This window comes from Patiria miniata, unplaced genomic scaffold (genome assembly GCF_015706575.1).
Source record: "Patiria miniata isolate m_02_andy unplaced genomic scaffold, ASM1570657v1 HiC_scaffold_11, whole genome shotgun sequence".
NCBI lineage: Eukaryota > Metazoa > Echinodermata > Asteroidea > Valvatida > Asterinidae > Patiria > Patiria miniata.
The window spans coordinates 4,930,184-4,955,107 of NW_024037049.1; the positions used below are offsets into that span (position 1 = coordinate 4,930,184).

At 39.7% G+C, this 24,924-nt stretch overlaps 1 protein-coding gene across 3 annotated transcripts in view; it reads left to right on the forward strand.

Moving 5' to 3' along the window:
• The first annotated feature begins 431 nt into the window (after nt 1-431).
• LOC119742693 (N-acetylated-alpha-linked acidic dipeptidase 2-like) overlaps nt 432-24,924 on the forward strand; it is a 30,935-nt gene continuing 6,442 nt past the window's right edge. The window contains exons 1-11 of one of the 3 annotated variants that reach the window (XM_038218859.1): nt 432-655; nt 10,706-11,210; nt 13,758-13,914; nt 15,291-15,422; nt 17,641-17,766; nt 18,473-18,665; nt 19,653-19,743; nt 20,832-20,921; nt 22,597-22,682; nt 23,720-23,839; nt 24,069-24,154. In XM_038218859.1, the coding sequence (XP_038074787.1) occupies nt 10,789-11,210; nt 13,758-13,914; nt 15,291-15,422; nt 17,641-17,766; nt 18,473-18,665; nt 19,653-19,743; nt 20,832-20,921; nt 22,597-22,682; nt 23,720-23,839; nt 24,069-24,154 (1,503 nt within the window). In that variant the 5' untranslated portion in view covers nt 432-655; nt 10,706-10,788. Of the gene's footprint in view, nt 656-1,325; nt 1,369-10,705; nt 11,211-13,757; nt 13,915-15,290; nt 15,423-17,640; nt 17,767-18,472; nt 18,666-19,652; nt 19,744-20,831; nt 20,922-22,596; nt 22,683-23,719; nt 23,840-24,068; nt 24,155-24,924 lie in introns of those variants that run through there. The other 2 variants (XM_038218866.1, XM_038218874.1) reach the window with 2 other exon arrangements.

A 24,924-nucleotide genomic window follows, 5' to 3' on the forward strand; every position in this document is an offset into this window, starting at 1 on the left:
TTAACAACGGATCACCGCGGGAAAGAAAATTTATGACGGCAATATATTTAAAGTTCGGGCAACTTTTGGTGCTGAAATAACTGTAACATTGAGGTTTCTGCCTGTAGGACATCACACTTTTGCTCATGATAATTGCATTAGCATAAAAACGATAAAGGCACCAAATTTAGGCAAACACACCCTTGAAAATGGGAAAACAACAACTGAAAATAATGTTAAATGAAAGGTGCATTTTCAAGGACTGCGTTAATAAAAACTACATTGCATGACCCCTGTGTACGAGCAGTGTGTGTGAGCGAATGAAAGTTAAGGCTAGCGGACGGTAACCATTAAGCCCGCCCTCTGCCCAGTTTTCCCAGCTGAGAAAGTTTGCAATTTGCAAGTACCCCCTCTATAGTTCACATATTAATGGTCGCAAACAACCCTGACGACTTCAAGTTGCGGATGAGTAGGAATATGAGTGTGGAACCAGACTCGCGGCTCTATTTTGTGTTTTGAGTACGACACGTGTTTATTGTTACGTAGTTTTCCACTGGGAAATCACTACTAGTACTGCCAACTACTGCATTTTAAATTACCAAAAAGTGAAGTAATTTTACTGAAGAACCTATGAAGCAAAGTCCTCAAACAAGCACCAACAATTAGGAATTTAAACGTAAGTTTATAAAATAAGGAAGGTCCTCGAACATTGTAATGAATTAGCCTTATTTTGTACTTTAGCTTGAGTAACTCCAGCTGACATGTTCCATAATGGAACATGTCAGCTGGAGTTACTCAAGCTAAATTAGCCTCATAAATGTAGCCTAGGCGCCTATAGGCTGATACTGATAGGGGCTTACCTCCGAACTCGGACCGAAGTCATGGAAGTAAGGCTTGTAAGGCCACACTTCTTGAATTCACTTAACACCGGGAGGACTTGTCACCAGATTTTCTCCACATTCAGTAGCAATGTTAGAGGTACCGCGATATTGACATTTCCTATTCTGGTGACACACAAAACTGAAGTTTTTCAAATGAATGTTACTGTGTCCCATCAAGCTATTTCAGCTTCAAATCACTCCTACATGTCGACAAATATGTCTTCTTTTACAAAATGGCAATAGATCGGGAAAAACATACCTCAATTTGTCCAAAACCAGAAGTTTCAGAGCGTGATTTTCTGGACGGCCGTCATGAGCGCGGCCATTTTGACACTAAGTTTGGCATTTTCATGCCTCGAAAATGGGTTACCGTTTTTGATTAATACCGCCCTCTCTTGACTTCCAAATCAATAAATACTGCCATCTATTGACCAGATAGGATAGGACAATCTGCCGAAGCCCGATGCTTTTTGTTTCGTTTCAAACGGTCAAGAAATAAGGTTTTAAGGTAATTTGTGCCAATTTTTGCCAAATTTTGATCAAATTTGCCACTTTTTTTCACAATTTAGATATACAGAACATGGGGGGATTCCTGTAAACCTATATCACTAAATTCCTTGGTCCTTTCTGAGTAAGAATATCTTGATTTTGTTCCTGCGTTTGATTGCGGTCTGTAGAAATGTATTTGTTTATAAGTCTAATGACAATCTCCGCGCTGATGTTTGGCCAACCCTTGACGCAGTTGATGATGATGATGCGCTGTCAAGTTTGCACCAGTAACTCATTGTTTTTTATGAATGAAACTCGTACAAACGTCCATTCATGACCAACAAATGTATTTCAGTTGATTTCAAAATTAATGTTTTAATTTAATAATAATAATAAAAATCATCATGTATTAACTTGATTAAAGGATTAATTTAATTACATCAGCAATAATAATGCATTTCCATTTGCTGCCAAAACTTGACTTGTAACCTTCGATGGGGGAGGGGTGGTAAGTGTGCAGTGAGACATAATTCTGGTGGAGTCAGATTTTTTCCAAAGCCCTTTGGATTGTAGCCAGGGCAGGGAATATCAACAATTTTTCAATTATTGGAGGAAAGGAAAATGTCTTAAAAGGTGTGTCAATATTCCCTGTTTATTTTACACATAAATTAGTCTTTCTGGATTCATGCTTCATCACAAAAGGTCATGAGTGGATCTCCACAAGCTGCAGGAAGATCTTCCAAAAGGAGACCTAATCATTGAAGATCAATAAGGTTACATTAATATAAATTACTCTTCCATCTCATGCAGAAAAAGTGGGGGGGGGGGCATAGGAATTGGGATGCTGATATAAGGGAATATCTGGAGGCATCACTTTCTCCTCAGTAGGTGCTGCTCCACCCTGGTTACAGAAATAAAAACACACACACACAATCAGAATAGTTTCACAAGTAATAATGGTGTGTTTCGGAAGACATAACTTCTGAACGGAAGCAGCTATGACAATGACATTTGCACCATTGAATTTCTCTCATCAGGCGCTTTAATTTGATGTATAGTTTGACTATATTTGAACCAAAACTGAATAGTATGGTCGGTTTTTAGTTAACAAATACATTAACTCGAATGACGACCAGAAGAGTTCCAGGAGTATGGTGTCTTTGGGAGGACATAACTTCTGAACGGAAGCACCTATGACAATGTTGTTTGCACCATTGAATTTCTCCCATCGAGAGCTTTAATTTGATGTATAGTTTGGCCATATTTAACAAAAAATTAAAATTCATGTAATAATGCTACATTCAGACTGTGTGCCTAGTTGATTTATGGCATATGCTTTCAAAAACATTCACCCTCTTAATAACAAATTCAGAACCTGCTGCCTGTGTCAGTTGTCCAGCTTTTGCGTAATTTCCAGCCAAATGTGGATGATTCTTGGCATCAGTCATGTCAGTTTGTGTGTAATACGCCTATCAATTCCCCCCCCCCCCCCCCCCCGGGCTGCCCCATCCAAGACGCGTGGGGATTGTAACTTTTGAAGCGACAAAATGCCCACCCCTTGGGCAAAATTTAAGTGACATACGTACGTGGAGCGTACTAGGTGATTGCCTTTCCATGTAGTACGCCAATGTTAACAATGTAATTTGAGTGACCAAAATCCCCACCCTGGGGCATGAAAAACGTGACCAAATCCCGGCATCGGACCTGGGGCAGCGCGGGGAGGGGGGGGGGAACATTTGAAAGGCGCATAACTCAATTGCAAGCTTGGTCCAACTGAACAATGCTAAAATTACCTTGCGCTAATCCTTTCTGTATAGTGCGCGCTCATGCGTGTACCGTCAGCCAGCTAGCCGTACGATGTACGTATGCACACAATATACCGCAGCGGCGGCAATTCTGTTCCTGCGGTATATCGTGTGCGGGCTCGTATCATACTTTCAATGGGGGCGTTGTTCAATTCCGACGATTATTAACACTATTACAGGATAGTGTACAAATATATGCACCATCATAACCAAGCAGGCTGTGTCCGTATTTTGGGCACAGGCGTATATTAATACTGGTATAATTGTTTTAGGGTGGGGGGGGGGGGGGGTAGCATTATTTTGTATGCATATCTTTGGAAATAATTTTTTTGGACAGAGCTGGTTTTTTTTTTGTACAACCCCCCTCCCCCACCACTCCCCATGGGCGTCGCCAGGATTTTTTCTTGAGGGGGGCAAAAAAAAATTTTGCCAAAAAATGCTTGTATTTCTCAACACATTCTCGATTTATCAGTTTTAGAGGGGGGCAGGGACATTTGGCCCCCCCCCCCAACTCATTAAATTTACACCTTTTTGTCTTCGTGCCTCTTTTTCTCTTCTTTTTTTTTGTCTTTTGTTGTCTTCCTTTTTTTTTTTTTTTTTTTTTTTGCTTTTCCAGGGAGGGGCAAGTGCCCCCCTTGCCCCCCCCTCACGACGCCCATGCCACTCCCCCCTTGTTTTTTTTTTTTTTTACAACTAAACCCCCCTCCCCCACCACTCCCCCCCCCCCCCCCCCCCCCCCCCGATCCGTGCCTTATGAGATCATTCGGTCCTCACCCTCCAGCGGTCAAGCAACATCTTCCAGTCCTTGTCCAAGCAACTTGGACCATCCAGCTCCAAATGCTGTAGGTTCTTCGGAAAGCCCAAGATCCACAAGCAAGATGTTCCTTTGTGCCTCATCTTAGCCTCCCGGAGAAGCCCCACATACAACACAGCCAGACACCTTGACAAGATCCTTCACCATTCGGGTAGGCAACGCCGAACACAACATTTAGGACTTCAACCAATTTGCAATCTTCATCCAAGATCTCACCCTTCAGCCAGATGACATCATGGTCAGCTTTGCAGTCATCTCTCTCTTCACCGATGTCCCTACCTCTGACACCTGCAACATATCCAAGGAAATACTTCAACTAGATCCCACCCTGAAGGACTGAACCGACCTCACACCAGACCAGCTTCATGATCTTCTCACCTGTGTCACCTCATTCAGCTTCCAATGGCTGAACCTCCATGGGATCTCCTATATCCCTAGTTCTGGCTGACATATTCATGGAAGAGTTTTAGCAGACCGCCATCACCACAGCAGACCATAGACCAAGGGTTTTGCTCAGTTATGTCAATGATACCTTCATCAGCTGGCAGCAGACAGGAGAAGCTCATGCTCTTCTTGGAACACCTCAACAGGCTTCACAGCGGCATCCAACTCACCGTGGAGCAAGAAAGAGATGGCAACATTTCATTTCTTGATGTTGAGGTTACCAGAAAGCAGGATGTCGCTCTCTTCTGCAACATCTACCGGAAACCAACTCACACCGACAGATACCGCCACAGCAATTCCTTTCATCGCCTCCAGATTAAAGCTTCAGGCAACCAGGTCCTTGTCTGTAGGGCGTACAACATCTGCGACAAGTAATACCTCCCCAGGAACTCCATCACATCACCACAGCACTACAACGCAATGGCTACAAGCCCAGCCAAGTCAAGACTCAAGATCCCAGAACCACCCCAACCAGAGAGTCTCTAGATACCCAAGGTCAACTAGTTAATTAGGGCCACTACTTCCATTACCCATTACCTATGTCACCACCTAACTTAATTTGGGCTTGATACGCACACTATAAATTGAACTTGAACTAGTCATGGTGACCCTGGGATTCATTCAAACTAAAAACATCCAAATGAAATGACCACTTCTTCTGTTTTGAACTTATTTACAATTTCTTTACAGTATACAACATCCAGAATAATAAACATATACATGAAAAATTCCTGCAGTTTGGAGTTTGGTTACAAGATTCCTTTACACTTGGGGTGATATGGGTTTGCATATTCTTTCAAACAACAATTATTCAATTACTTCACAACACTTAACTTTTACAATCAATCTTATTAAGCAAGAAATACAGTTCTCAATTTATTTCTGCCAATTTTAAAAAGTTGGTGAGTCGATCGACCGTGTTCCCCTACATGTATACTCGCCAGGTATAGTTTGTAGCCACTCGCGGGTGCTCACTCCCTAATGGTAGCGGTAGGCCTGTGGCACTGCACTATGCTCAACTCACGACTCTCGTATGGCTCTGGTATACGGCTCTGGTACGTTCCATTACTAGACAGTACTTCCCGCAACACATTGATGGTATTCTCCAGAAAATTGCATCCAAGTTTTGCACACAGAGCCCCTGGAGATCCAGAACCTGCTGCAATCACATAAGGTCCGGCAAGACACCAAGTGCAGACCAGGAGTGTACGGGATCCCCTGCCAATGTGGCAAAGCGTTTATCGGCGAGACTGGCAGGGACCTCCCTACCAGACTCAATGAACACAAAGCCCATGGCAGGTGCAGAGATTTTGACAAGCACTCCCACAGACCCACACTGGAGATCCCCAGATCAACTAGCAGCAGTCTGAACGCATCACCGGCATTGAGCACTGCATGGTTCCCCGCCGCATTAGAGAGGCCATCAAAATCCAAAAAAACTACACGGTGCCCCAAGACATTTGTTTCTCCATCAGCGACATCTTGTGCCCCATCATCACCACACAGCCTCGCTGATCATGCAAACCCCCCCCCCCCCCCTGCTCCTGCTAGGACTCCACTGTTGCATCCTTCATGCGCTTCACTGCTTCCAGTCACACTACATAACACCTCTTCACTGTTGGAATCCCTCAGTCTCCTGACAACACGCAGAGTATACTGTCGGAAAATTGAGTTTCCCTCGGTTCTTTTCAGAACATTACAAACTCATAAAAGAGATTTTTTTCACATCATTCCACGGGAAATCTTTATCATATTGCTGTCTTCACCATACAAACCTTCAAATCTTATCTTATGAAATTGTTAATCGTTTCGTCCAAGAAAAGCATTACAGAGGGATTTGAAATATGAAAAAATTCCAAGTTTAAATACTAGTTTATTTAAACCATGGTATGTAATCATTCGTTTTGCAGACAGCCGACCACTGTTGGAAATGTATACAAAAATACAATTTTCTTGAAAATTACTTCACACCAGGTGCCATAATTTTACAGGATGCTTTAGACTGTCATTTACCAACATCCTGTAAGGTATTTCGTAAAAACTTGGTCGTTTTATTTTTCGATGTTTGCAAATGTTGTACTTTCCCTTTAATATCACATACATTTCTTGTATGACAATTGACACAAAATAAATCAATGAAAACTTGTATGGAATTGAGTTATTGGCTGAAGTAATACCGTCTGCACATGCATGGTAAAACATTGGCTCTGCAATTATCAGTCAAAATATAAATGGTCCAGATCCTAGATAATCGCCATGTCCTGTGTACAAATCTTGATTTCACATCATTATGTTTCTGAAGCAGAACTTGGACCTATTTTAAGCCAGCATTCCCTGGGCCTAATAATATAAACCCCAACTCCCTACTGTCTTTTACTAAGTACTGGACCAAGTCCGTAAAAATCCATCAATCACACTGCTTCCAAAGCATGCTTTGCTTTAGGCCTCCAGGCCCAAGTCCATCATACTCCATCAATATTGATTGAAACCAGACCTGCAGGACGAAGTCCCTGCAAAATCCACCAAAATGGGGAATGGATTTTGATGGAGCTGGGGAGGTTAGCCAAAGACGAAGCCCTGGTTTGGAAAATGTATAATTCGCATTGTATAGGCCTACCGCTGGGATAAAAGTGGTGAGAAACCTTATGTGTTAGTCAGGCAGAAACACTGAAAAAGCAAGGTAGCACTTAAAATCACCAACAAGAATAAAAGTTTGCATTAAGCTTTTGCAGCTACTGCACAACTACTTCATCAGATGCAATGAAGAGGGGCATCATCATGCAAGGTTAAACAGCCTGAACAGAAGGTGGTGATAAGTCAGTGTTGTAGTGTGACAAAAAGCCATGATCTGTAGGGATACTATCTCACAGAACACTGCCAAATATTTTGTCCACCTGACATGGCAATCCTCATTTCCAAGTCTTTGAAAGATACTTTTTTGTTTAAATAGTTAATTTAACCCTAATTAAATAGACCTATACTTTTACATTTCTTATTTTTTATGTATTGAATACTGTAATTAAAGGGAAAATGCAACATTTGCAAACATCGAAGAATAAAACTACCAAGTTTTTACGAAATACCTTACTAGGATGTTGGTAAATGACAGTCTTAAGCATCCTGTAAAATTATGGCACCTGGTGTCAAGTCATTTTGAAAATGGTATTTTTGTAAACATTTCCAACGGTGGTCGGCCGACCAGCGTTGGAAAAACCTAACTATTTTTCAACTACTGCTCCTAATTTACAAATTTTTTTTCAGTCCAAATGTTGTTTGCTATTGGTTACATGTTTATGAACGGGTGCAGGCCAGCTAGACGGGTTCCCTTACCTTACAATTTTCCGACATCTATAAATTGATCCATTTTATCTTTATTGGAGTCAGGGAACCAGACTACTTAAACATTTTTGTTTTTCTTGATTTTTCAAGCATTTTCGAACACAAAACTTCAAACATGTCAGTTAAACAATATTTGATCTATTATACTAACCCCTCAAATGGTTCATTTCTGAAAATTACAGCAAAAGCCAATGATGTACATTCCCTTTAATTCTTTTTAATGAATAATGACGTATTAATTATACGTGTGGGAAGCATTCTTATTCTTACTAGGAATGAACTTTGGTGCTTTTCGTTGTTAATCATATTCTCTTGGATTGTACTAGTTTGTACTCATTCACATTGTGTTAATTCGGATGAATTACTGCTAAAGATGTTACTGAATATTGTACATAAATAACTTCCTCCTAATTTCTCCTGTGGCAACTATCCTTTTTTTTCTACTACTTACACTTCCAGATGCAGATTTATACATTCTAAAACAAGTGTTCTCCAAACAGAAAAATCCATGTACAGGGCATAAATGTACCCATAAAGAGAATGTTCAGTTTGAAAGCAATACAAAGTTTTGCTCACTTGTATGAACTTTTTTTTAAAAATTCTATTTCAAATAATGACCAATGTTGTACTGAGGACCTACATGTGTATTTTTTTGCCAGACGGAACCTTCTTCCATGGTTGTAAACTGGCATACAAGTACATGAAGCTCAGCTGTTGTGCCTGTGATAGCAAGAGGCCCCATAGGCCATGGATCAGTCACAAGCCCAGGAGCTTTGGGCAATTCTGAAAGTGATGATTGAGGTGAAATGAACCGTCTGTGGCTCACACATGTTATTTCCCCAGCTACCATTTTTAGGGTGTGTGTTCTGTGACAAGGTTTGCTTGGAGGGTTCTTTTACATCCCACAATAAATAATGTTTGTGTGTTTGCCATTAAGTTTCCTCTGCTGTCTTGGACTTTTGAGATATACTAGCATGTATTTGATTGAACAAGAAAGACAACATTTGAAATTGCTTGGTAGATACATGAATCTTTTCTGGCAAGAATAACACTTGCACTGACAGGTTTCATTGCTAGCCATGGACCGTCGCACTGAAGAAGGTTTCTTCTTCAAGCACTCCATCTTTCTGAACATCTACATGTAACCTTTTCCAAGCCAGTATTAAACTAAGCCACGTATGAACATTTGCAATTAACTGAAAAGTTAATGATTTAAGATGACAGGACTGGTATCAAAGACCCTGTGAAATTATTCAACCTAAAATGGTAACGTTTGGAAGAAAACTAAAATTGAAGGTGGTTTCAAAAAAGGTGCATGCAAGCACATTTTCTATGCGTTAGCAATATAATCCATTTACAAGACCAACAAAACTGTGCACACGTTTTCTCTGCTTGTCAAAATGTAGAGTACCCATTGAGCTGAAAGTTCAACAGGTTTGTTGTTTTGAGCAACTTTGTTGCTGCAACGAAAAAATGCACCAAAAAGCAAATGATCCTATACCTTTAAAAACCAGGAATTTGGTGCTGATGGTACATTGTTCAGGTCACTTTGTGTGCCATCAAACCACCCTACTCCTCACACGGACAATATTATCAACAAGATGGGGGGGGGGGGGGGGGTGAGGAGACAAGGCCAGTCATGACAACATTCTGTGACTCTGTTAAGTCAACAACCTCTAGTTGCAGCTCAATTACTTTTCCAGTGATTCTATAATATTTGAGAAAGCCGCTTTTAGATCCACATTCCATTTTCCCTTTTTTTTGCCGATGGACACGTTTTGTTGTAGACAGTTTCTGGACATCATTTGTTCACTTTTCAGCAATTGGTTTGTTGTTGTATCACAAAGGCTTTTACACTTTTTTGGTGGTAAAAGTTCTGACTTCAATGAATATGAGGCTGTGATAATTCGAGCTTGTGTGAATACTCTCGGTTTTTTTTAGGTGCATTTAAAGTTGTTTGGAAGATTCTGTAAGTTTTGGTACAACAGAAACACAGTGATGCAAGTTAGTTATGGTTTTATACATATAAGAACAATGGTTTGAAACCTATATTTTGCTTCTTAAAATTTCTTGTGTGTTGGTAAATTTTAAACATGTACAGTTGTCTACCCTATAGTTCTTTAAATTTGTCAGTTGAGGGAATTCTGCCAAAAAGACAACTTTTATTTTTTGCCAATTTGAGGTATTTTCTCTTGCTTATTTAAATGTTATTTACCTTCTCCATATAAAATTTAAGGCCATAAATCGTTGCTTTACTTTTTACTTATTTAAAGGGGAAAAAAGATGATTGAGGAGGATGATAAAGATGAAGGCTTTATATTGTTGCATCTTTCATTCAATCTCTCTGGTGAGGCATTAACTAAAGATGATTCAATTCAGTTCACATTCATATCATGACTGTGTAAAAAACCCACAGCCCATCCTTAAGAACTCTTCGTTAATTGCCTACTGGCTGGTCAAAACAAGCCTTCCCAATTGTTTGTATGTTGAGTTACAACTTTTTCCTGTATTTTAATGGGTGTTAATTTATCTAGGTCTGGTTTTAAGTGTGACTTGATTTCACTGCCATCTGTCTGATTTGCCCCACTCATTATTTGCTTAATTACATCAGAAACTTATTGTTTTTTCATTTCCAACACAATTTTCTTTGTATTTTCCTCAGGTTTTTAATTAAAATTATCAGTTAAAATTATCAGTTAAAATGCTCAAGGACCATTCACTTTGATCTTGAATTTGATCTCACCTGCATATTTGCCTGTATTTTCAATTATTAGTATGCTTGAGTCTGCAAAGTGTACAGCAGGTTTTCATCACACACCTGTTAAACAGAACCAACTCCAGAGGTTAATCCTGTTCCTAGCCTTAAGTATTTGCACAGCCTGATTATCAGCCTCGATACCCGACAGCTAAATTTGATTTTACTGACCTTGAATCTGTGTTATTACTACATGCAGGTCAGCTGTAATTGGAGTTTGTCCCACTACTGTTGAGGCCTCGTCCAATCACAGCCCAGCATGTTGATCAGCCCAGCCTGATAATGAATCCTATTCGCTATGACAATCGCTATGAGTATCTGGACTCGGATTCAGAGGCTGCTATGCCTGGAGAGGAGGAAGACGACCAGCCCACTGCGGAGATCCACCTGACTAGTCCACTCAGGTCTGATTTGGAGATCCGCGACCCCGATGCAGGAGTGACGGTCAGAAGCTACAGGACGGGAAAATCATCCCCCACAATGCACCTGAGTAACAGAACGATCGTTGTGATCGCCGCTTTGGTAGCGGCATGTGTCGGGATCGGGATCGGGGTGATTATAGGCTGGTTCTCATCACAGGCTCAGCTCCCCAAAGTTGGGAGCTGCGAGACGGGATGGAGTGATGCCTTGAAAGAAGAAGACAGTGATGCTGGAACGTTGCTGATGAATGAGATGCAAGCTGGAAACATGAAGGAATACCTAAGGTAAGAGGGTATGGATTATAGACTATTGTGGAGCACCAGTTGTATACACCTCCCCCCCCCAAAAAAAAAAAAGTTAGAAAAGGTCCACATTTGTGGAGCATTTGTTTCATCAAGTTATACTGGGGTAATTTGTCTTGTCATAACTGCCTATTTTTAAAATGTCGCTCTTCGTCAACCAAAAATGTAGAACAACTTGTTTAGTCTACGCACCCCTCTTAAATTACTGCATAATGGTCTTGCCACTTGAGTGAGTGCTACCAAATATCTACAGGCCCTAAGTAAGGATGTGACTTAGCATTTAATTTTGTAAACGTTTAGCAAATATTTTAAGAACCATTTAAACGTTCAAACGTTCAGCCATTCACAAAGGCTGATGCATGCTCATTATGTCTGCAGACCGGTGTGATTGACATGATAAATCAACAATGGCACTCATTGAAAAAATAACAACTTAACTACATGTACATGTGCCCTGAATGTAATCAATTATTGAAGCGCTTCAAAGGTTTTGTAAATTAAATAAGTTTGAAAACATCTTTGATTATTTGTGTAATGTAGGTTTAACTCAAACGAAGAGTGCGAGAATGGTGAACGTAGGCCCAATTTCTATAATTCCGGTTTTGTTTAAACGATTTTGGAAAATTTGTAAACGGATTTAGAATTGTTTTTGTTGATACATTGAAACACTTAGCCAAAAGTTGAGTGAACAAAACAAATACCCACCAACACAGGACCCAAAGGTTACTCAAATGTTGAGTAGATTTTCATAGACAAAAGAGCTTTGTTACAGAATTAGTCTCTATCTTTCATAGGTAAGAATGTTTTGAAAGAAGGATTCTTCAGGTTGTGTTAAGCTACATGTATTTAAAAAAGCACTATTAGAGAAATCCAAGTTTCACTCACTAAAAAGTGTGCTGAATGTATATTTTAAAAACTCTCGGTTGGTTTAGACTGTCAAAGATGAAGGAAATAGAAATTGCCATTATTTTCCACGTCAAGCCAGGTTCTTTTTGTTTGAAAAGTGGCATCAATACCTAGCAGCAACATTTTATAAACACCTTTATAAATTTAATCATCAAAGTTCAGCCTATAACAAGGCGGGTGTTATTTTTTTTTTAAAGTTCAATTTCATTTTCATGTTGACAATTTAACATATTGACTGTCATAAAATGAGCCAAACAACATAAATCATACTAGTATGGCAGATAGGTGATGGGATTGTGCTTTTGATGATACAAGCATGGCATTTGGCGCACGGTCAGAGTATGTCACGAGAAAGATATTTGGCTATACCTAACAAGCAATGGCAGCCATTTTGAAATTTTTGAAAATTGCTTGTTATTTTACCTATATTTTTTCAAAGGACAAATCTGTGATGGCCCTATAGCCAAATATCATTCCTAAGCCATACTCTGACTGTGTGCCAAGTGCCTGGCTTGTATCATCAAAGGCACAATTTCCCCGAATATTTTCCCTATCTGCCCCACTATACTGAACAAGACAAGTAGAATGAAAGAAACATATGTGGACCTTTTTTTTTGTATCTTGAGGAGATTTATTGGTGGTTGGGGTGGCAGAACTATCAATTAAAGAAACCATGGCTTTTTCCCCAGAACTAATTTCACACAAAAAAGATGCAACTCGCATTTCTTTATGACTGAGGTTGCTCTGTGCAAAGTAGTTTATTTCTAAGAGCAAATATATGTATATGATCTTGTCAGCTGCAAGTATTGGTTGTAAATTTTAAGACTTGCAATAAATTGTTGACAAATGCAAACATTCATATGTAGTAGCATATCTACCTGGACTTCATGTTTATGGGTATTTGCTGGTCATTTGCTTATCAAGAGTCACCTGATGGGGCAATGTACAGACTGTACTTGTACCTTGTGGGTGATTATAATGCACACAGAAGCTTTTAATTCCTCAGGGACAGAGCAGCTGCAAGATTAAATTTAAATTGCAATCCATTGGCATAAATGTATTCCCATAGAACTAGGACTTTTTTTATTGAGGTCATCATAAAAGGGGCATATTTATCAGGAACGCATTTACAAAAAATAAAAGAATAGTGTTTAGGCCTACATGTACAAGATAATCTGAAACAGAAATTTGAATTTTTTGAAGAATGAGAAAAACCAAATGATCAAAAAAATATATTTCTTTCTTCTGAGTTGACAGAATTAAACAATATCTAAAAAAGATATGTTTGGATTATGAATTGAGGCATAAACACAACAACTGATGACGTTTAGACAAAGAGAACAAAAAATAATTTGGGCAGTGCAAGTGCTTGAAACAAAAGACATTCTCATTCCTGATCCTGAGTCCATGTAAATAGTCCTAACAATATTCTTATTCAGTTGTAATAAATATTCATTTGTTTAATTTTTAATTTTGTAGAGTTTTGCCAAAAAACCCTTCAGATCTCAAAAATTCTTCTGATTAGTGTAACATTCAGAGTGGTTTCCTGTGCATCTGCTTGCACACTGAAAGGAGCATTGCTCTTTATACGTGATTTGTACTTCTCGTCTTCTTAATTCACAGAAAGCTAACATCCACCCCCCACCTAGCAGGAACACCAGCGGACAAATCCAATGCAGACTACGTCAGAGACGAATGGATCAAGTATGGTCTGGAACCGGTCCGACAAAATGCCTACAATGTTCTACTGTCCTACCCCAGTAAAGAAGATCCCAACTATGTAAGCTTTTTTACTTGAAAGTTTTGTGCATGTTACCGTTTTCTACAATATTCGTTTAATGTAAAACTGTGAGACCCTGAGCTATTGGAGGGGGGGGGGGGGGAAGTTGGCATCTAGATGTATTTGAGGTTGCGGGTGGTTGTACCTCTCAGCTGCGCTATCACTTAGCATTGGTGATAAGTGATGGAGGGTCATATGTGGAAGTGGTTTTCAACTTTTGAGGTCTCTAGCACTTTTAAAGGGATCGCCTGACTTTAAGGAAAGATATTTGAATATTGGCAGGCTGGCTGCTTGGCTACCCCTTAATACCCTGTTGACTGAGTTTATTGTGGCTGGCGGCTTGCTAGCAGGAGGATATGTTGAGAGATCAGCTGTTATATGATTTGCGTGTAGTTGTTTTTGCTTTGTATACAAGTAGAAGAGAAGACATATGTGGTTGGTTGGCTAACAGGCTGGCGGTTGATTTGCCTGCTGGCTATTTTCACCAGCTTGCTCACTGACTGGCTGGATGGCCAGTTTACAGTTCGCCAATTGGCTGTTTAGCTGGCTGTTTGGCTAGTTGCCTGGTGGATTTTGCTGGTGCAAGCTGACGTTTGGTTTGCTGGCTGGCTGGCTGGTTTATTTGGTGGCAAATGATTGAATGAGTTACAGTTAATATCAATGGCTCCGTGAGAGTTCATTGGATTCGTAGGTTGGGCATGTCGATTGGTTCTTAAATTATCTAATTCGTAGTCATGCATAAATTGTATGCTCTCAAAGGGCCCATGAAATACATTTGTTTTAAAGATGCAATCCTTGAAAGTGCACTTTAGTGTCTTATTTAACCCTATTTTCAATTTTCATATTGCTGTTTTCAATGGAATCAAGGGTATTTTGGTGCCTGTTTGGTTTTGAATGCTAATGCAAATTTGCATATTCATGAGCAAAATTGTGATATCATTTCCGGCAGAAACCTCAATGTTACAGCTATTTCTGCACCAAAAGTTGCCAGAATTTTGGATACTTTGCTGTTGCAGATTTTTTTTTTTTGCTGATTTGTTGTGTCATTACATGGTAGTAAGCGAATAAGCAAACTTTTCTGACAAATGTTTTCAATGAGCAAATTTTTGGGTTCACAATTTTAATAGAAAACAAAAACTGAACAGTGTCTTCCTGAAATGACATCACACCAACAGCACCCTCAATTGTCCAGAAAAGCATGGAAAATTGTTAAATGCCTAAAAAAGTGAAATTTTCAATAAAATTAACCCAAAAGAGATGTCAAATAGTTTTCACGCATTTAAGAGGAGTAGATTCCTGTACAAAATATGTTCCTGAGAAAAATTCAAAGTAGATTATCCCAAAATGTTTATGGTCGGCTTTTTAATTGTTGCCAGGTATCAGTGCTTAACAGTGACAACACCCAGTTCTTTCAATCACAAGCTGAAGAGCCTCCATTAGATGTTGGGACCCTCAGCAATGACACCGTGCGACCTTTCAATGCTTATGCTGCCAATGGTACAGTACAGGTACGAACAAAAAATGAAGAAACAATGCTTCTGAACCCTTTGGAATAATGCGAGGAATGCGCTCAAGTGTTATTGACTCAGTGCACAAGTGCTCCCTCAATGATTACAAAGGGAGATCGGGGGGGGGGGGGGGGGGGGGGTTTGACCACTGTGCGGGATGCTACAGGTGGGTGTACATTCAGAACAAACTTGGTATAGATTTTCCCGGCTATTTTCAAACGTTTTCCTTTCCTAGTATTCAAATTTGTTAAATGTTCAATTTCATCCGTTTTCATACAAATTTCAAGTTAAGTTATTCAAGTTTAGTTCAAGCAAATTCATATGATCTGGTACACGGTACCCTGTGGAGACATGTGCACAATAGGGAACAAAAGATTGCATACGTCTCCACAGAGCAATTTCTACATGTATATGTGAATACGTCTCCACAAGGTATAATCACGAAATAGATATATGGATTTTACTCAAAAACTAGGAGTTTCCAAGGTGTCGCAAATTGAAGTATTTTATGTAAGGCCAAAAAAAAAAGTCTCCGGTTTCTGGTATGCGCGCGTGTCGCCGTAGCCATGCGCGTCGGCAAAATGAAAAAGGTTTTTTCTCAATGAAAGATGATGTCTCAAAACCGCCAAACTCACTGGTTTGACTGGAATTCTGCTGCTGCACAATTTTAACGTGTTTTTAGATGGGGTTATGATCGAGAATAAGCTTTATGTGGCCTCTCTGGTCTCCCATAATATTTGCACTAAGTTTAGTTGGGCACCATTTGCAGTCATCAGCCGACATTTGAAGCAAAAAAAACAGGTAAAAAAAAAAAAAAAAAGCTGTGTCGCCGCACCACTTTTTGGGCAAGCTCCATACCTGAAACCGGAGACTTTGTTTTTTTGGCCTAAGGGATATTAAGTCGAAATTTCAGCCCAGGAAATTAATTCTGGTTAAAATAGCAGCAATTTGAATGTACACTTTCAAACTCGAAAACTTTAGTACGCAAGAACAAAGAAATGACTCCACAAGGATACAAATTATGAACACATGTTCATCCAAGAGTATTCAATTTCGTCTCGTCTACGCCAAACAAGTGTTATTCAGAAAACAAATTCGTTTTATGTCACACAATTTAGTCCTAATTTTTTTTTTCAATTTCGTCATACTTCAGTGTGACATCTTCAGTAAAAGGCATACAGGCTGCTGATACAACAATTTCCCACTTTTTTCCCCCCTTTTTTTCTTCATGAATCTATGTTTGTTTCTTTTGATTTTATCTTCTTAAAATACATTAGACTCAGTTTTGGGCTTACACAAATGTTACATGGGGAACTATAAGGGTCATCGTAGTTTTTGACGTTTTCGTCTTGCACTCGAATACTTGTTTAATTTGTTTCAAAAGTTTAAAAGTTTTGTTGTTCTTGTTGATGTTTACACTTGTCTTTTTGTACTGCTTGCTGAGTTAAGCACACCTACTCGGTCTGAGAACATCGTGCGAACAAATGTGCCATATTGTGCTCAAGGACACAAGGGAAATTCTTCAGCACACACCAATCTAATTTACTGAAAACAAGTTTTTAATGGATTGACATAAAACGAATTTGATCTCTAAATACTGTCGTTCAGCAATAGCTGAGACGAACTCAATCTGTATTGACAACTAGTTTTGACCAAAGTACTCAAAGACGTTGACCAAACTTTGAAATTGAATGATAATGACTAAATTGGTTTTACAAAAAGGAAGCGACATTCTTCTTGAACGAATTTAAATATTAGATTTGGTGAATTGGAATGAAAAACGTTTTGAAATAGCCGGGAACACCTATATTGCGTACTTTGTGCCATATATGCCCCTCTTTCGGGGGCTTTCGAAAGTGGTCACTAAGCGTGTGATAGGAGAAGCACTGAGCAGGGATCTTGGTTCTTAAAACATCAAAAGCAAGAAATTATACACAATGTACATATTGGACACAGATTGTTGCAAGTCAGTGATGCATATCCCAAAACTATGTGTGCTGCAAATAATTAAGGTGCTTTGATTGCTTTGAAAATTGGAAAGTTGGTTTACCGGCATTGTGGATTCTTTTTCAAATAAACCTGATCACGTTGGTTCTATTTAAATGTTTGATGTATATATTTCTGAATGGATTTTGAATTTTGTTTTTGTTGTTGTTGCCACAGCCGTAGAGGCATGAAAGTTTCATGTAGAAATCTGACGCTTTTGATATTTTAATAGGGAGATCTTGTGTACGTTAATTACGGGCGAGTGGAAGATTTTCAGTTATTGGAGGGCAGCCTCAACATGAATGTGACTGGGAAGATTGCAGTGGCCCGGTATGGGAAGATCTTCCGAGGGGACAAGGTGAGTTGCAGTCTAGGGCGGATCCAGTCCTCTGTGTCATGACTGACAGACTGACTCGTTGACTGACTGTCACGTATGAATTAGACTGGCTACTTATCTCATTGACTAACTGTCACGTGTGAATAAGACTGGCACCACTTGTTTCTTGTACTTTAACCCTCCTATGCAAACATACATTCTGTGCAAAGTTGTCCTTTCAGTCAAAATCAATCAAGTGACTGTTTTTAACAGTTAAGAGCTCCCAGCCTATTAAGCAGGATTGACTGACTGTTACTGTTCATTTCACTTGATACAGCTATGCTTTGACTGCAGGTAACCAGCTGTGCCTACCATTTTGTCTACTGATTTTGTCTGTTGACTGAATTTGACAAGTCTCAGTGCTTGCTTGAAATATGATCTGACTGTTGGTGACTAGCTTGTGTAAAAGGCATGGCAGGGGAAGAGGATTAATTTGTTTGACTTTCAGGGACTGTTCAGACAGCAGGGGGTTTAATGATACATGTGTAGGCAATTAGTCAACTCTCCATGTGAACGGCCAAAATGGATGTTTCATTCTATCACGTTTCCCCTACAGCTTATTCTACAAACTTTTTAGCCACGCTGAATCAATTGAATAGGCTTGCTTAGTCTGGTTTAAACTAAGTCCTTCATTATTCATTTTTATCTACTCTGCACATCTTTATGTTCTTGTTTTTGTTTTTTTCAGGCTAAGCAAGCCGAAGCATTTGGTGCCATAGGCTTGATACTCTACTCTGATCCTGCGGACTATGCTGTTGATGGCATCTCTAGTGTCTACCCAGATTCGTGGTGGTTACCGGGCTCAGGGGTCCAGCGGGGGTCTCTGTATATTCAACAAGGCGTCGGGGGTGACCCCCTGACACCTGGGTACCCATCACTAGGTGAGAAGGGGTGTTTTCTTTCCAACTCAACTTTTGCATTAGTAATAACTTCTTTCATCACTAAAGTCATTTTGTAAAGACACCGCCAAAATGAGCTTTAGAATGTTGACTATTTAAACCATACTTCAAATGTTTGGGTCACAAGAAATACATACATCATCTTACACTGACAGAAAAAATGTTGGAAACCCACATGTCCACGTGTGATGTGGTCGCTACGTGGATTTCTTTTACTCTAGCCTACAGTATTTTCGGCAATGATAAAGAAAGCACACGGCTTATAGCGAGGTTTTTGAAAAGAAACACTTTTGACTTGAATCAAGACTAGCACTCTGTCGGCTCGATTTCAAGAGGTTTAGTTGGATGCACGTTTTCCTGCTGTTATCCTTTCAGAGGCATTTATATCAAGTCATTGAGGGAAAAAAATCTTAGTTTATTTCTTTCTTTCTTTCAGGTACCTACCTTTTGAAACTTTTTTGGCTGGGTACTAGGGCTGTCTCGATTATACCGAATGCTTGAATATTTTATCATCAACCTGATATTCAAATGGCTGTTTGAATATTCGGGGAAAAAAACACATGCACATAAACACGGCTGTGATGTTATTTTATCGTAAAGTTGCAGGGCTTTATTGTCAGGTGCCACTTTTTTGTAGGCAATACCTTTTTCGTCGACGACGGATCATTGTTCACGTCCTTTTAGCAGGTTAAAGCCCTTTACAGTTACTGAAAACACTTAAGCACCCATATCGATTGTCGCACACAAATTATAACTGGCGCGCTGTTTGTGCAACTTTTTACCAGTGCAGCACGTAGTTTCAGCTGGCAGTTTTGAATTTTCAAATATCCGAATATTCGGTCAAATGTAGTTTCGAGTAATCGAATACTAAATTATTCGAATATGGACAGCCCCACTTGGTACCCTGATGAAAAATAGAAGCTATTTGCCCTCTGTTATTCATACTTTTTTACAATTATACCCTTGAAGACAGTGCATTCCGTGAGGATGAATCGTCGATTGATATGCCCAGCATTCCTGTTCAGCCAATCGGTTATGACGATGCCAAGAAACTCCTTGAGTGAGTCCGATCAATCTTCATCTCTTGTCTCTAGATTTTGAAAGGGGTACATGAAATAATTTTGTTTTGTTTCAATGCAATATCTTTGCAAATGTACCTTTTGTGTTCCATTGAAGTTCATTTTCAATCTTCATTGTCCATTTTCTAGGGTGTTTCAGTGTCTTTTTGGTTATAATACCTTTTTATGCAAACGCAAATTTCCATATTCATGAGCAAAACTGTGATGTCACTCAAACAGAAACTTCAGTGTTACAGCTGCTTTAGTGCAAAAAGTTGGTGATTCATCGTTTCAGAACAAGACAGTATTAAATTCCATGAGCAAAGTTTATGCAGTTTGTTTTCATTAGCAAACTTTTTGTTCAACATTTAGCCCAAATATATAGATCATGTTACCTGTGACACCATGCTGAAAAGGCAACTGACAGGCAACCCAAACATTGGAGCATCTTTTGCATGTTATTTTGCCCACATTAAACAGTACATGTCAACACTTTTAAAGGTAGGGTAGATCATTTGTCATTTGTTCATTTTTTTCATTTGAAGCAACAAAAGTGCTCAAAATCTAGAGACAGGTGCTTAACAACTAACCTGATGAAGTTTTAGCTCTATGAATGCTGTATATTCCGAGATAACAATAATCTAGGATCTCGATTTCATTTCAAAAGTTGCCGAGTGATGTTTTGAATTGTACCAAAAATCAGCATCCGGGCCACATTCTCATTCAGCCAATTGCAGCTACGCGATGTCACACACTGAACCGACGAATAATGGCAACCGCGCGTGCGTCGTGTCAACGCTTGCAAGCTTTTGTGACTTCCCTGTTGCACGCCTCTTTCCTTGACTTGTGTAAGCTAAATTTATGAATGGATATTTGGGAAAGTTAGGTTGTTTGGAAAAGATACTTGTTTTGGAACAATACGGATCTCAACTAAATGAAAAGTTTGCAACTTTTTGCAAACTGCCTTCCACATATGGACTGACCTGAAATACTCAATCATAAAAGTTAGCGGGCCTATAATTTTCAATCTTAACAGGCTCTTTCTCAAAGGCGGAAGATACAAGTATATTTTTTTTAATTGTTGATGCAGTGAGCTTGAGGGTGCTGAAGCACCAGAGGATTGGAGGGGTGCACTGCAAGGATTGACGTACCGCCTGGGTCCAACACTCAAAGATGCCAAGTAAGTCCAGATCATCTTGCGGAAAGAATTATCCATCAAGCATAATTAAAAGTTGAGGTGGCACCCACCGTGTTGGAATATCCCCTTGCACAGCAAGGGTCTATGATATGCGAGCAGATTCGGCGATTAATTATGCCAAACAAGACTGCGTCTTGACCTCAAGTTCTGACCATTCAGCAGGGCCTTCTATTGGGTCTTCGCTAACCCATTGTTATCTTACAAAAACATGGCAGCCAAATCAACCAATCAACAGCTTGGTCCACATTTCTGATCAAAATGATGCCACAATTTCCTTAAGTCGACTCATATTGGCTGGCGCGGGGTCGCATAAAATTTGCATTGCTCACATATATCAGACATTGGTATGGAGAAGGCTCCATTGGACAACAGGTGATACTCAGAGTACCCTGTTGGTTGCAGGAGTCCTTGTCTGTTTCCAAGCGTGGTACTTCTCAGTATTGGCTTGTCATTGTGATCACTAGAATATTCTGTAACACCAACATCTAGAAATGTTGGAGCATTACTGCAGTAATCTGTCAAATTCAGTGGCACCTCCAGGGTTTGGGTCCAGCTAGGGCAGGTAATTTTTCAGGAAAAGTTGCCCCCTCTCCTTTATTTTCATTCATAAAAATGGTTAAAGCAGGGGAGGCTATTACTACTAGCAGCAGGTGTGAGGTGCTTTTGTTTCCTTAAAAAGAGAGAAAAAGAAGCAAACAAATTTTTAAGGGGAAAATGTTACACTCCTGCCCCAGCCAGATACACCACTTATCAAAGTGGAATTGGATAAAGGGCTTGCTCAATGACGGCCATCTCTGTAGGAGAACTGCAACCGCGTATTTTACGCAATCAAGCACGCATTGCGCAGTGTTGGAAATGTTCAAAACATGAGCGCTTGTTGCTCGAAATGTGTTCGAAATACGACGCGACCAATGCACATTATGCAAGTTTGATGCTCAAAATGTCGATGCACGTGGATGGTCTGTTGGAAATGACGTCATTTGAGAGAGACTTATTGATTGATGGTGACCCTGCAGACCTTCTCTGTGCTACCCCACAGCTGTCCTTTTTACCATCCCGCGTTTGGCAAATTATGGAATTGCCACCAAAAAACGTGAGCCACAAGATACGAGGCATTATCTCTTTGGTAGAATTATTTCGTTTCCTGAGTTTGTGAAAAGAAAAGGAATAATACAACTTACAACATATTTATGCATATCAAAGAAAGACAAATCAAGACATCTATGACTTGACTTGGCTCCTTTAAAATCAGGGTTTGTTTTTTTATAACTCGCCATAAAATGTGAGCTGATATTTTTATTTTTTTCATTTTATTTTATTTTTTTTAAATTAAAATAAATATTTAACCATTCCATAAAAATGGTTTAAGTACCATTAAAAAAGTGATAAAACCAAAGATTCTTCAAATGTGCAGAGTCAATGTAGCTCGAAAGCATGAAGAAATCCAGAGAGAGAAGACAGTGAAAAAAAAAAGGTTCATTTGAGAGGTGGAAGAAAACCCCCAAAAAAGTATTTCAGGGAAAACCCACAGAATCAGGCAGGGACTGAAATTTTACATTTAGACATGGGAAGGATTAAAACTTAAGTCACAGAAGCGGAAGGCAAGGAAAGTACTGCTGCACAAACCTGACTCCTTCCTTTCCTAATTCTCTTTCAGAAAAGTGAAGCTGGAGGTGTATAATCGCAATGAAAGACGGACAGTATATAACGTCATTGGTATGGTACGGGGAAGCATTGAACCAGGTATGTATATAGACTCTGTGCACAAGTACCCCCTCAATGGTTACAATGGGGAGTTGGTGGGGAGCACTAGGGGAGACTCTTGAATGCATTGCTGACGAAGCCTGACGCTCAAGTGGCTTGGGTTGCTAGTGCGTGAAGTGCTTGCCTCTCACCACTGTGGCCCGGGTTCGATTCTGGTTTGGAACATATGTGAGAGTTGTTCGTTGACTTTCTCCTGTGCCGCGAGGGTTTTTCTCCGGACTCTCCAGTTTTCCTCCCTTTGCAAAAATCAACACTTATCTCTGGCTGTGCTCCGTGGTCATAAATTGGGTCATATGGCGGCAGCCTCAGGCACCTTTACATGCCAGCGGCTCGACCACATTGTAGCTGCGTCCTTCGCAATTCAGCTTTTCAGCTGTGAGTAAGGACGTTTAGCCCCCCTCCCCCCTTATGCTGTGCATTTGTGCACATTCAAATTGAAATTGGTCATTGGTACTTTGTGGCATACGTGCGTGAACTACATGTAGTTCGAAATGTTCCTCTAACTTGGGCTATTGCAAGTAATAACGAGTTGCCACCTACTGTTTGTGCATAGAGTCAATGGCCTGATAAGCATTGTGAACAGCGCTGTGCAGTTAATTAGAGAAAACAACCCATCAGTTTTCAGTTTGACAGTTTCAGATGAGGTTTACCCAAAAACACGGGTTTATCTTTATTATTGAACTTTTCTTCTCATAGCGTTCTTTCATAACTTGTTTTCCTTCAGTGAATATTAATTCATATAGACATTTTTCTCTCTTTCTCTTTCTCTCTTCGAGCAGTGTGCCTTCTCCACTTTTTGAAGGCAATATTTGCCCCTTGCTTTTTGATTTTTGAGAGTTCAATCAAATTATATATTTCATTCTGAAATAGCTCTCAAGCAATTGAAGAACACTTCTCTTTTTTTATTACCTGGAAAAAAATGCCCTTATACTATTTTTGTATTGTGGTAGCCTCGTTGGCAGATGTTTTATTTAGTTTGTTCAACCACTTTCTTGTTATTTGTTTTGTTTTGACAGATCGCTATGTAATCGTAGGTAACCACAGAGATGCATGGGTCTTTGGTGCTTTAGATCCCTCCAGCGGTACGGCTGTCATGATGGAGGTAGCCAGAGCTATGGGAAAACTGCACAAAGAAGGTAGGGAACAAGACTCGTGACTGACCCCCACTTTCTTTGACAATTCAATTGTTGAAAAATGAAATTCTTGGGACAAACCAGCTTATTTTAAACCATCAAATGTTTTACTTTTAGTGCCGAGTACATCGATGATCGAGTCCTAAGACCGAATGGCCAAGCGTTATAAAATGCAAAATTGTTAAGCCTTTTCAAGACTCAATATTTATATTTGTTTGGCTTTTTTTATCAGGGAAATTTCGACCTCGTCGATCGATCGTGTTTTGCAGCTGGGCTGCTGAGGAGTACAGCCTAATTGGCTCCACTGAATGGGTGGAGGTGAGGAGTCAGATGTTGCATCTAGGAAGAAAAAATAGACCCTAGATTTTCACTAAATGGGCATTCATACCTGCTTGTAGGTATATTGAAATATGTACTGGACATGTATCACAACAACTATGTTGTTGTGGCTTTTTCTGTAAGGCCCATAAGATCATATGCAGGAATATATTATTGGCACCTAAAGTAAAAAAACATAAATTTGAAGTTCTAGCTCAGTAAATAAAATACTTTTCAAAGAAAATGTAAAAAAAAACCCAACCTTTTTCTTTAAATATAGCCGGCACAACTTGCAAGTTCAATTTAACACACTATTTTGAAACCTGATTGGAAAATACTGTATGTTGATGCAGAATCACACTACATGCGTATATGTTCACGTTTACACATGCATGCCCACGCAGTCGTTTTTTGCTATGCTTCCAAGGATTGGCTTTGTGTTTTCCTTTGTTCCCTGATCTAAACCTTTCCCATAGACTAAGCACACAAACCTGCATTCAAGGACAATAGGCACCATTGTTCGAGGATGAAAGGCCCCTTTGTGCTCCTTTTGTTGTCTGTCCTCCAGCGTAATACAATACAGGAATACACACTCTTGTTTGACTATATTCTCTAGGACAATGCTTTTTGTTTCCCTTATCCCTGTAATATAACACTCTCCCATAGACTAAGCACACAACTTACTACAGAGGACCGTTTCCAACAAAACAAAAGACCCAACTCCCGAGGACTGAAAGGATCTGTTGTTCTCCCTTTTTGTGTCGGTCCTC